Source organism: Aricia agestis, chromosome 17 (genome assembly GCF_905147365.1).
Source record: "Aricia agestis chromosome 17, ilAriAges1.1, whole genome shotgun sequence".
Classification (NCBI taxonomy): Eukaryota; Metazoa; Arthropoda; class Insecta; order Lepidoptera; family Lycaenidae; genus Aricia; species Aricia agestis.
Genome location: NC_056422.1, coordinates 7,872,931 through 7,885,994, shown reverse-complemented (window position 1 = coordinate 7,885,994; position 13,064 = coordinate 7,872,931). Strand labels below are relative to the sequence as shown.

The 13,064-nt window shown below is 42.7% G+C and overlaps 1 protein-coding gene across 1 annotated transcript; it reads right to left on the bottom strand.

Moving 5' to 3' along the window:
• Window positions 1–6,148: 6,148 nt before the first annotated feature.
• Window positions 6,149–11,753, bottom strand: LOC121735671. Its single transcript, XM_042126573.1, has 2 exons — window positions 9,408–11,753; window positions 6,149–9,363 (listed from the first exon to the last, which is right to left on the bottom strand). The coding sequence occupies exons 1-2, from the start codon at window positions 11,751–11,753 to the stop codon at window positions 6,250–6,252; spliced, it is 5,460 nt and encodes a 1,819-aa protein (XP_041982507.1). The 3' UTR covers window positions 6,149–6,249.
• Window positions 11,754–13,064: the final 1,311 nt, after the last annotated feature.

Genomic DNA, 13,064 nt, shown 5'->3' with positions numbered 1-13,064 from the left:
TCTTAATTTCTAACAAAAACATTCTGAATACTAATTTTTAGTAGGAGCAAATATGCACGAACCATTCTTTCAGGAAATAAATTCAAATTATTTAAGCCCCAGTAAAGACTTGACATCTATTTAAAACGAATTTAAGAACCTTAACATGGTCCAACAGCCAAGAATGTTAAGAAACACGTGTCGAATTTCAAAAACTATCACCGCTTCGAAAGTTTTGTACGCCTCTTTTTTCCATTTCAGTCAACTCCAGTCTAAAATCTCAATTCAATCCATTTCACTCAATTTCACTTAATTGATTTCACTTAATCAAATTCAATAAATTTCACTTACAATTCAATAAATTTCACTTACAATTCAATAAATTTCATTTAACAATTCAATAAATTTCATTTAACAATTCAATAAATTTCATTTAACAATTCAATAAATTTCATTTAACAATTCAATAAATTTCATTTAACAATTCAATAAATTTCATTTAACAATTCAATAAATTTCATTTAACAATTCAATAAATTTCATTTAACAATTCAATAAATTTCATTTAACAATTCAATAAATTTCATTTAACAATTCAATAAATTTCATGAATTCAATAAATTTCATTAATTCAATAAATTTCATTTATTCAATAAATTTCATTAATTCAATAAATTTCATTAATTCAATAAATTTCATTAATTCAATAAATTTCATGAATTCAATAAATTTCATGAATTCAATAAATTTCATTTAATAATTCAATAAATTTCATTTAATAATTCAATAAATTTCATTTAATAATTCAATAAATTTCATTAATAATTCAATAAATTTCATTAATTCAATAGATTTCATTAATTCAATAAATTTCATTTAATAATTCAATAAATTTCATTTAATAATTCAATAAATTTCATTAATAATTCAATAAATTTCATTAATTCAATAGATTTCATTTAATAATTCAATAAATTTCATTTAATAATTCAATAAATTTCATTTAATAATTCAATAAATTTCATTAATAATTCAATAAATTTCATTAATTCAATAGATTTCATTAATTCAATAAATTTCATTTAATAATTCAATAAATTTCATTTAATAATTCAATAAATTTCAATAATAATTCAATAAATTTCATTAATTCAATAAATTTCATTAATAATTCAATAAATTTCATTTAATCTAATTCACTAAATTTTGTTTAACCCATCTAAATCCAAATTTTATTCATTCCAAATTTATATTATTTTAATTCAAATTTCATTTAATTCAAATTTCATTTAATTCAAATTTCATTTAATTCAAATTTCATTTAATTCAAATTTCATTTAATTCAAATTTCATTTAATTCAAATTTCATTTAATTCAAATTTCATTTAATTCAAATTTCATTTAATTCAAATTTCATTTAATTCAAATTTCATTTAATTCAAATTTCATTTAATTCAAATTTCATTTAATTCAAATTTCATTTAATTCAAATTTCATTTAATTCAAATTTCATTTAATTCAAATTTCATTTATTTCAAATTTCATTTAATTCAAATTTCATTTAATTCAAATTTCATTTAATTCAAATTTCGTTTAATTCAAATTTCGTTTAATTCAAATTTCGTTTTATTCAAATTTCGTTTAATTCAAATTTCGTTTAATTAAAATTTCGTTTAATTCAAATTTCGTTTAATTCAAATTTCGTTTAATTCAAATTTCGTTTAATTCAAATTTCGTTTAATTCAAATTTCGTTTAATTCAAATTTCATTTAATTCAAATTTCATTTAATTCAAATTTCGTTTAATTTAAATTTCATTTTATCCAAATTTTATTTAATCCAAATTTTATTTAATCCAAATTTCATTTCATCCAAATTTCATTTCATCCAAATTTCATTTATTCCAATTTCATTTATTCCAAATTTCATTTATTCCAAATTTCATTTATTCCAAATTTCATTTATTCCAAATTTCATTTGATTCAAATTTCATTTAATCCATATTTCATTTAATCCATATTTCATTTAATCCATATTTCATTTAATCCAAATTTCATTTAATCCAAATTTCATTTAATCCAAATTTCATTTAATCCAAATTTCATTTAATCCAAATTTCATTTAATCCAAATTTCATTTAATCCAAATTTCATTTAATCCAAATTTCATTTAATCCAAATTTCATTTAATCCAAATTTCATTTAATCCAAATTTCATTTAATCCAAATTTCATTTAATCCAAATTTCAAATAATCCAAATTTCATTTAATCCAAATTTCATTTAATCCAAATTTCATTTAATCCAAATTTCATTTAATCCAAATTTCATTTAATCCAAATTTCATTTAATCCAAATTTCATTTAATCCAAATTTCATTTAAAATAAATTTCATTTAATCCAAATTTCATTTAATCCAAATTTCATTTAATCCAAAATCCATTTAATTCAAAACTTTTAATAGAAACTTTATTACTTTAATCAGTGGTTCACTCCACAGTTCTTAATAAGAAAATGATACTGTTGAAATTGGGTTTAAAATTTTCAGTGCACATACCTTTGGGTTTTATTGAACAAACAATTAGTTAAGTAATTCTATACCAAACATTTACATAATACATCATAGATAAAATCTATTAGCTAAAATCTTGCACATCACTAAAAAAAATACTAGTTATGAATATTCTTTTTGGCGTTTTGAAATCTTGTAATAAAAAGGATATTTTATCAACTTCCATATTATGTAGGCTCTTTGCTATTCATAAAAATAAAAGTTATATTGGAGTAGTGTAATGCGAATTGTGTATAATTGCAGCTATAAGCAGTCCAAATGTGAACTACATGTGGTGTGCACTGTCGAAGAGTAGCCTCGACCAAGTGACATGTATAATGAATGATGCATGTTAAAATGTAATCTTAACTCACTGTCGAAGAGTTGCCTCGACCAAGTGAAATTTATAGTGATGTTAAAATGTAATGTTAAATTCACTGTCGAAGAGTTGCCTCGACCAAGTGAAATGTGTAATGATGCATGTTAAAATGTAATCTTAACTCACTGTCGAAGAGTTGCCTCGACCAAGTGAAATGTGTAATGATGTCAAAATGTTATGTTAAATTCACTGTCGAAGAGTTGCCTCGACCAAGTGAAATGTGTAATGATGCATGTTAAAATGTAATCTTAACTCACTGTCGAAGAGTTGCCTCGACCAAGTGAAATGTGTAATGATGTCAAAATGTTATGTTAAATTCACTGTCGAAGAGTTGCCTCGACCAAGTGAAATGTGTAATGTTAAATTCACTGTCGAAGAGTAGCCTCGACCAAGTGGAAGGTATTATGTGTGTGGTGCGTGATTGTTACGTGTATAGAGTTCTTTCTACTACCTCTTGTTGCAAACGTATTTTTCAAATACCTCTTGTTGCAAAGTAATAATGACTGAATTAAATAATTTTATATTACTTGTAAAAATCTCAGATACTCTAATACTCAAGTAAATTAAAACATCTCATCTTCATTATAAGATATAACTCTCGAATGCACAAATTAATTTTTCATATAAAAATTTCACATTTGATAATCTAAAATTATCGAAAACAAAATTATTTCGTTACAGTAAAAATCATTTCATAATAACTGTCGGCTCAATTTAAATAAACACACTTTACAAAGAAACATCAACTACACAAAAGAAAAATAGATAGGACATACCAATTATACTCACCGCGTACTAATTACTATTGTTAAAGAAGTTTGTTATACGAAGATGCTGCACTTTAAAACGATTTACCTCAATGTACGCAACATCTACATCGACTTTCAGAACACAGCTAATAATATATATTTGTATGGCGATTGCACCTTCATGATACTTTCAGCTGTTAACATACTTTTGAAAAATATTTTAAAAGTACCCTACATTCTTTTCATATTAATTGTATGTGAATATTTCAAATCATTGTATGCTATCATTAGATAACTCTTTTACTACTATTACTTTTCAGATTTCTTATCTGGGAGCATCGTTACACTTATGAGAAATAAAGATATTTAATCCCAGTTATGAAATTTAATAATAAGTGAATATAAAGTGAGCGTACCTGGATTTTTCTCCCTCTTCTGAGATGATAAGAAACTGCATGATGACTTTCAAATACATTTATTCTACAATATTATACAGTGGTACACTTTCGGGCAGAGATTCCTCTTACAATTGTTCTTCCGTCAAAATTCGCATCATACTGCGCTCTTGGGGTATTTATACACAATTTTTACCCGTCAACCCCCACTCCAAGTGAAGCGAACGTAGCCTTGGGATTGCATGTTGTCAGTGTGGCCAGATTTAAATATTAAAACTACCATCTAATTTAGTCTAAAATAGTTAAGTTACAATAATTTAGTATTCTAAAAACAATAAACTAAGTACTGAATTACGTAAATCATAACACTATGTTCTCTTCAATAAAATTTATTTTAGAAAAAAATTAAGAACCGGCAAAACAACAGTTTGTATACTTTGTAAGTCAGAGACGAAGGCCGTGGCACCCCCAGGGCACCGCCTCTTGCTCCTAGCTGCGCCGCTGAGACAAAGCTACATTTTCTCAATTATAAATCGTTGACGATTAAGAGAAGCGAGGACAATATGGCCGGTTCATTTTATTAATATCTTACATTGTCACTCGCAGCGAGCTACTGAAGGCCATCTATCCTCGACATTCTCCGAATATTGTCCACGTGAAAGACGATTAGTACATTGTACAATTACTTCTATATAGTCGTTCGCTATTTCTTACATCGTCGGGTTCGCTATTTCTTACATCGTCGTCGGGTCGCAAAAACTCTATTATTTACATCGTCGGGTCAGTTCAGCGGGGCTAAAATGGTCGCTTTGAAGAATCATGATATGAATCACAATAATATGATTCATTTTTCTAAAATCGCAAAATGCAACTCTGCTTGCAATTCATTTCTTTATTTTTGTACTGATTTGACATTTGTCAGTTTGACAGTTTTGACAATTCATTTGCTGAATTGATTGAGAGGAATTGCTAAATGTGACCATTTTAACCCCGCAGATTCTGGTAGTTTCGGTAGGTTACCTACATCGTATCCGCAACTCTGCCTTAAGCGAGGAGTGGAGCACCATGGGATTTGAGTGGGTAATACTTAGGCTGGTTTTATCGCGTTTCGGCAGCGCCGTTTGGAGCGCCGCGCGTTTGAAGATGTATGGGGGTAGTAGTAGCGTTTTAAAGTCGCGCGCTGGAGCAGCGCCGTTCATCCATACGTTTGTTACAGCTTCGAACGCGCGTGCTCCAACGGCGCGCGAAACGCTTAACGATAAAACCAGCCTAAGGCCTAAGGGAGTCCCACATACCATGGCTTACAGAAATAAATCAAGATAGAACGGCTAAGCGGGTGGAGTACGCGTGTTTCAATCTTGCTCTGTCGTGCAAGATTCGTTGAACGTTCATTCAGTCAGCGCGCACGCAGCAAAAATTGACACGAGCGATTCCTTAGCAACGCACGCGCGTCGCCGTTCTATCTTGATTTATTTCTGTGCCCCGGCCGATATTCCTTTCACCGGGGATGCGTAAAGCATTTCCCTATGTAAAAATAGGGTCAGCTTAGATTGCTTTGTGACGCGTCGATGCAATACAATGCGAATTGCAATACATTAATTATTGTCGGGCATTTTATGTATTGATATAAATGAGTTTCAAAGTATGTTCTCACTTCATGGTGATTATCGGTGGTCTTAATTTTTCCAATATTCGCTATTAGAAAAACAAAGATCCATAGTAACTACTAGATCCATAGTACTGTTGATTGTTTCCTACCGATTAATCTCGTGTCCCCTTTTTTTTTTTTTTTTTTTTTTTTTTTTTTTTTTTTTTTTTTTTTTTTTTTTTTTGAGACGGGGAATGGCTGTTACGCATGCCGGAGGGTTTGGAGACAACTCCTCCGGGTATGTAGGACTCGCTGCGGCCGTAAAGATGGTGAATTGACCGCAGCCCTACCCACTAAAACCCGTCTATACTCTTCCACTTTTCGCACGCAGGATTGCGAGAACGCGCGAGCTTTCTTTCCGCAGTTCTGCGTGCGTGTGCCTGCTTATCATCAGCAGGCCCTCCTCGAGCCCATACAGGCTCCGTGGCCGAACAGAGGCCCTTCCACTTTGGTGTCGCGATGCGCGAAGAGTACGCAGCGCATCGCGACCCTCTCGGGGACTCGGTGCAATGGGCGACGGCATCCCCATACCGCCGCCCCGAGCTCCCTGGCTAAGGTGGGACGCTTTGGTCATTCAGATTGACCCGTCTTCGCCTTGGCCTACTTCTGCGACGAGGGTCGAGCGCCTCCCTCTCCCTTATGCGCTCGGCCTCCTCTTTTGCGGAGATGACGTCGTGAGCGAAATCCTCCACCGCTTTCCACTCTTGTTCACTACTCAGCATTGCACGAAATAGTGCCGGCAGCGAAAGGTCCGGTCCGATAGTAGCACTGAGTGCCGCACGTTGAACTATCCAGGAGGGACACGCCGTGACGGTATGTTCGGTCGTGTCCCTGTCACAGTCACAGTGGTGACATCGCGTGGTTTCTTCTCGACTTACGATCTCGCACAGGTACCGACCGAAGCAGCCATGCCCGGTCAGCACCTGTGTGAGTCGGAAGGAGAGCGCGCCGGTCTTCCTCGTCAACCACTGTTTCAGCACTGGTCGAATGGCCTGCACCAGATTTACGCTGACTTGAGGCTCTTGCAGCCTTTCCTCCCACAGCTCGATGGTCCGTTCTCTGGCTTGGTCCCTCCACCGACGTACGGCATCCGGTAGGGGGTTGCTGCCCCCCGCGCGAGTCGCTGCGCCACGCCAGTAGACGTCGGCGAGGGCTCTAGCTTCAAGGTCCCATGGGACACTACCGGCGAGCAGGCACGCAGCATCTTTTGAGATGGTGCGATACCCACGAACTACTCGCGTCGCCATGGTCCTTTGTACTCTCCCGAGGACAAGCCGATTTGAAGGCGACAGATCTTTGGCCCATATCGGCGCCCCATACATTATCATGGAGCGAATGACTCCCATATATAGTCGTCGGCACGTTAAGCTCGGCCCTCCGAGGTTGGGCAGGAGGGATGCCAGGGCCCCCGCTGACCTACTGACCCTCTCGGATAAGCGACGGAAATGGTCCTTAAAAGTCCATCGGCTGTCGAGGACCAGGCCAAGATATGTCATTGATGACTTCACCTCAATATTAATGCCGCTTACTGTTACAGCTAGGCCCGGCGGAGGCGATTTCCTTGGCCCGTGAAATAACAAGGCTTCGGACTTGTTGAGAGCCACCGTCAGACCCAGCGACTGTATTCGCCGGACAATCTGAGCGACCGTCGCCGTCGCCAGAATCTTGGCCTCTCGTATCGTCTTGCCGCGACAAACGGCAAGTGTGTCGTCTGCGTAGGCTATTTCCTCAGCTCCAGAAAGCATCCTACAACGCAGAACGTAGTCAAAGCCTATGTTCCACAGGGTCGGACCGAGTGCAGAACCCTGTGGAACTCCGCAATCGACCTCGTACTCCTCCCAGCCGTCCTCTGTGGGGTACTGCACCGATCGTTCCGATAAGTAATTGCGGATGAGCTTCCGCATATACCTCGGAACGCGGTGGTACTTCAGGGCCTCTTCGATGGTTGCCCAGGGTAGGGAGTTGAAAGCGTTGCTAATGTCTAGGGACACAGCTAGAACCACCCCGCCCCGGGCGACTTCCTCCTCCGTGATGGCCTTCAGCCGGGCCACCGCGTCTATTGTCGATCGGCAAGATCGGAAACCGTGTTGAGCCTCACTAAGGTTCGGGCCGACGTTCTCGAGATGTTGGTTGAGACGCGCCACGATTATTCTTTCCAAGATCTTGCCGATTTCGTCTATCAGGACGATAGGGCGGTAGGCCGACGGCTGGTCTTCGGGCTTTCCATTCTTCCTCAACAGAACTAGCTTGCCGGTTTTCCAGCGCCTCGGCACTTGTCCCTGGACCACGCAACTGGTCAATACCGAGAGTACGTGGGACTCCAGCTGTTCCATCGAAAGCTCCCAGACTTTTCCGGGGACTCCGTCAAGACCGGGGGCTTTGTTCTTGCCCATTTTATGGATCGCAGCTGCCAGCTCTGCTGCTGTCACCGGGGGCACTTCTACTTCCTCTTCGGGTTCCGTAGTGGGTGATGCCATTGGGGGCGGGGACCACTCGGCCCTAGATGGAAACAGGGCCGAGATTATGGTGCTGCGGAACTCCGGTTGTAGGGTCTGTGTGAGCGGTGGGGCAGCAGGTCGGAGCTTCTGCCTCACCAACTTGTAAGGCTTGCCCCAAGGATCCTGCTCCAACGACTCAAGCCACTCATCCCAGGCCTCTTTCTTTGCTGCACGTATGGCATCGCGTAGGTTGTGGCGCGCCGTACGGTATGCGTCATAAATGACCGCCTCCTCTTCCTCAGTCCGGTTGCGTCTTCTACGGTATCTCGTGTATCGGCGCCGAGCAGCCACGCACACTTGTCTGAGACGCTTGAGATCCAGGGACCACCAATATGTCTGGCCACGAGGCTTGGCAGGACCTAATCGGGGCATTGATGCATCGCAAATATTATGCGCCGCGTCATTTAGCCAATCGGCCAATTCCTCAACTCCTCCTTCGGGAGGGAGGGGGTTCCATGCTGCGACTATCGCTGCTTCCTTGAGCATTTCTCGGTCGAGCCTCCTCAAGGACCACCTTGGACCACCATGAGAAGGAGTTCGGCGACCCAGCTCTGACGTGCAAGCAGAAACGTCAAAGCGTATATATCGGTGGTCCGATAGGGTCTCTTTGTCGCTCAGTACTCTCCAATTGGTGATCCGGCGAGCGACAGTTGGGCTGGACAACGTCAGGTCCACTATCGACTCGCCCTGCCACCGAACGCAGGTGCTAGTGGTACCGCGATTTGCCAACACAAAGCCTTTGGACGCCAGCCAGTCAGCGACGACGCGGCCTCTGGCATCCGTCGCCGGGGAACCCCATAGCGTCGACTTCGCATTGAAGTCCCCGGCGATGATCACCGGACCGGATGTCCCTTCGACGAACGTGGTCAGCCTCAACAGGAACGACTCAAAATCGGCAAGGGCCCTGTTGGGGGAGAAATATACCCCCACCACAGTGAGTGCCCTTAGTTTGGCAGACACGAACCCATTGCCTCTTGTTATGCCACGGGAGGTCAGTGGCGCAACCTTGGGACCAAAAACGAGCGCGACCCGTGAGTCCGCATCCCCCAGCCAGTCGTCTCTGTTTAGGACGCGGTACGGTTCAGCGGCGACGGCGACATCGATCTTCGACTCAAGTATCTCCTGAATCCACAAGTCCTGTGCCCGGGCACAGTGATTCAGGTTTCCCTGCAGGAACCTGAGGTTGTCCGTTATTGGGCTTCCATAGGTACCTCTCTGGCGCCGGAGGCCGCCTTAGATGTTTTGGCGTTCCTCCTGGTCGCTTGGCTCTTCTTGGGGCCGTTCCTCTTCTTGGTCTCGGGTTCACTACAGGGTTTGCCCTTTGTCCCCACAACGTGGTCCGCTGGTTTGCCGTGGCCGTCGCACAACGCACAGTGGGGTGCATTACTGCACTGCGCATTCATGTGGCCAATTCGGCCGCAGCGGAAGCATAACACGCTGCGGTCGTCACCTTTGGGGCAAGTGGCCCGTGTGTGTCCAATCTCGTGGCAGAAGTAGCACCTCATAGGTCGTGAGGACAAGAGCGTCACACGCACTGAGGTCCACCCGATGTACATCTTGGTGTTCGGTGTCGTCACCTGCTTCGCCGCCTCGATCGGGCACTTGACCCAGGTAGTGCCGCGGCCGCTTCTATCAATTCGGATCTCGCCGACCCTGACGTCATCCGTTGCGCATCCTCCAGATCTCGCGATGGCGGCGGCAATCTCCTGCGCAGAGGCAGAATCATCGAGGCCAACTATGCGTAGCTCGGCGCACTTTTGTGGCCGAGAAACACGAACGACGTCCTCCCCGATGATCTCCTTCAATTTTCCTGCAAGGGCATCGGCCTTTTCCTTACAGGCTGGACCAGAAACTTCGTACATACGGGCCCCGGTCACGGCCCGCTTAAATCTCACTGGTGGAATGTCCAGTGCCGTCAGGTCCAGCTCTTGTTTGGCCTTTTCGAGGATGTCCCCATAGGAGACACCTCGTTCCGCCGCGTCCGGTAGCAGCGTTAGGACTACGGCTGCTGTTTTAGGAACGCGTAGCTTATTTCCGCTCTTCTTTTTCTTCTTTTTAGGCGGCGCTTTTCGCTCAGCTTTCTTGTCCGCCTTTCCTTTCTTTACCACCTGCGCCCACTCTGAGGTGGTGGCGGGCTGCGACACCGCTGCTGTTGTTGCCGTGTCGTGCCTCGAGGCTGCCGCTTCGATGGCAGCGGCAGACTTCTTTTTCTTCTTCGCCTTCTTCGGCGCCGGGCCGGGGTTCGTCGGAGGCATCAGAGTCGAGACCGATGGCTCCGGCGGCGGCGTCCTCTTTTCTTTTTGTGAGGGGCCTGCAGGTGTTGTAGCAGGGGCCTCACGCTCCTTTCTCTTATCAGCGGCGAGTGGGGGGCGCAGGCGAGGCTCCGGCAGTAGCCGGGCTTCCAACCCCTCCAGTCGTGCATTAAGCCTTGCGCTTGATAAAGAGACTGCCTCTTGAACCGCCCTCTTTAACATCTCTTCGATGTCTGGGGGGGCTGCAGGGGCAGCCTGAGGTCTCATATTCTGGAGCTCGCGTTTTACAGTCGCAAGCTCGGTCTTCATCTCTGAAAGTTCCCTGGAGAGGCGCGTATTAGCCGCCTCCAGAGCTCTTGTTTCCTCCGACGTTGAGTGTCTTAGGAGTGCCGCGCAGGACTCTTGGATGTCGGACACCGCCATCTTCAGAGTCTTAATCCCACTCAAGTTTTTAGAGGTCTTGGCCACTTTGGTGATGACTTCCAGGCTCTGTGTTATTTTGGAGCCCAGTTTAGCCCTCGTGACCGCATCCTCCTCTGCCATTGTCGTATCCGATAAGATGGAGGACTCAGACAAACGGAACGAGCGCGTTTGTTGAGTCCTTACAGTCTCTTTAGGAACGGCGCCTTTGGCCTCCACCTTCACTATCTCCCGCTCAAGGGTGATCTGATCCTGTCGGGCTTTGGCCAAACCTACGTAATGGCCGGTGGTTGGGGGCCTGCCCCTACCACGCTTACTTCCGCGCTTTGCGCTCTTCGAGGAGGTCGTGCCCTTTCTGCTCTCAGAGTCGGACTCATCCACATTACTGCCGCGCCTTTTGCGGAAATGCCTTTTTGTCCGCTCTTTGTCCTCGTCGTGACTTCGAGAGACGGCGGTCTCGTTTCCACTCTCGAAGTCATCCGAAGTTCTTCCTCCAAGATTGAAGAACTTACTTTGTAGCGGCGCGGGCGTTGCTGCCCGAGAGCCGTCTGTCAAATCTATTCTCTCGAGCTGCACCACCGGTGTTTGCAGTGCGCGAAGAGAATCTTCATTCCATGTCGCCGTTCGCTCCGCTACCGGTGCGGTAAGGGGCACCGGCTCCGGAGTAACGCGCGACGTCGTCAAAGCAATCAAGTCGTTTTGCAAATCCTTTTCCGTAATCAAGCCAAAGTCGTCGTTTATCCTCTCCTTTCTCCTCTCCTCCTCCTCCACAGCAATAGGTGCTCCCCCCGTATACGTGGAGCGACCCCCGGCCGAAGCCGGAGTGTGGGATTCCCCCTTTCGGAGACCCACCCGGGGAATATTTTTCTCCGTATTGCCTTCCATATTAGATCAGTTAAGGGGTGATTCTGCCCCACATCCTCATTGCGTGGTCACCCACCCGCCATGCACCCCGTCACCGGACGTCACCAGTTTAGGGTTGGGGGCCCACAGGCCCATCCGTCTCACAAACACTCACTGATTTGCACACACAAACACACACTATTGTATAGAAGAGTTAAATTAACAGGAAAGATAGAGAAGAAAGGTGGGGAAAAGATAGAATAACGAATAATAAAATGACAAAAGAAGTGTAAACTACCAAAAAGAGTGAAAGATAGAGACAGACCGGCGATCAGCCACCCTGGGTACCTCGCTCCGTGTAAGGGGCGGAGTGGCGTATCCAGGGGCCCAGGGACACCAACTAGGAGGAACCGGTATCGCCCCCAATCTCGTGTCCCCTACGATGTGTCAGCGAAAAGTGTATCAGCCGATAAACGATATAGGTACTAAGGGGCGTGTTATGATTTACGTAATTCAGTACTTAGTTTATTGTTTTTAGAATACTAAATTATTGTCACTTAACTATTTTAGACTAAATTAGATGGTAGTTTTAATATTTAAATCTGGCCACACTGACAACGTGCAATCCCAAGGCTACGTTCGCTTCACTTGGAGTGGGGGTTGACGGGTAAAAATTGTGTATAAATACCCCAAGAGCGCAGTATGATGCGAATTTTGACGGAAGAACAATTGTAAGAGGAATCTCTGCCCGAAAGTGTACCACTGTATAATATTGTAGAATAAATGTATTTGAAAGTCATCATGCAGTTTCTTATCAATAGAGACTAGCGAAAATATGTAAAAGATTTTAACAAAAGTCAATTGGCAAGGTCCATCAAAATATGTCTCAATCGTCGCTGGTTTAGTGTCCTATTTTATTTCCCCCCCGGGGTTCTCGGTTACCTAGCTACGCCACCGTTTATTGCTGGAATATCTGAAGAAAATTATGTAAAGCTTTCCTCGTATTTATTTAAGGAAAAATTGGTTGATAATTTAGAATTTAATGTCGGTTTTTCTCGGCGATAAAATTTACGACTTCGCAAAATGCGTGTCGAAAATGAGAGCATCGTAAAAATCGAGGGATACGTACAAACTTTTAAATATAATAATATTATTAATCATACTAGATGACGCCCGCAACTCCGTTGCGTCAATTTTTTTTATGAAATAAGGGGGCAAACGAGCAAACGGGTCACCTGATGGAAAGCAACTTCCGTCGCCCATGGACACTCGCAGCATCAGAAGAGCTGCATGTGCGTTGCCGGCCTTTTAAGAGGGAATAGGGTAATAGGGGAGGGTAGGGAAGGGAATAGG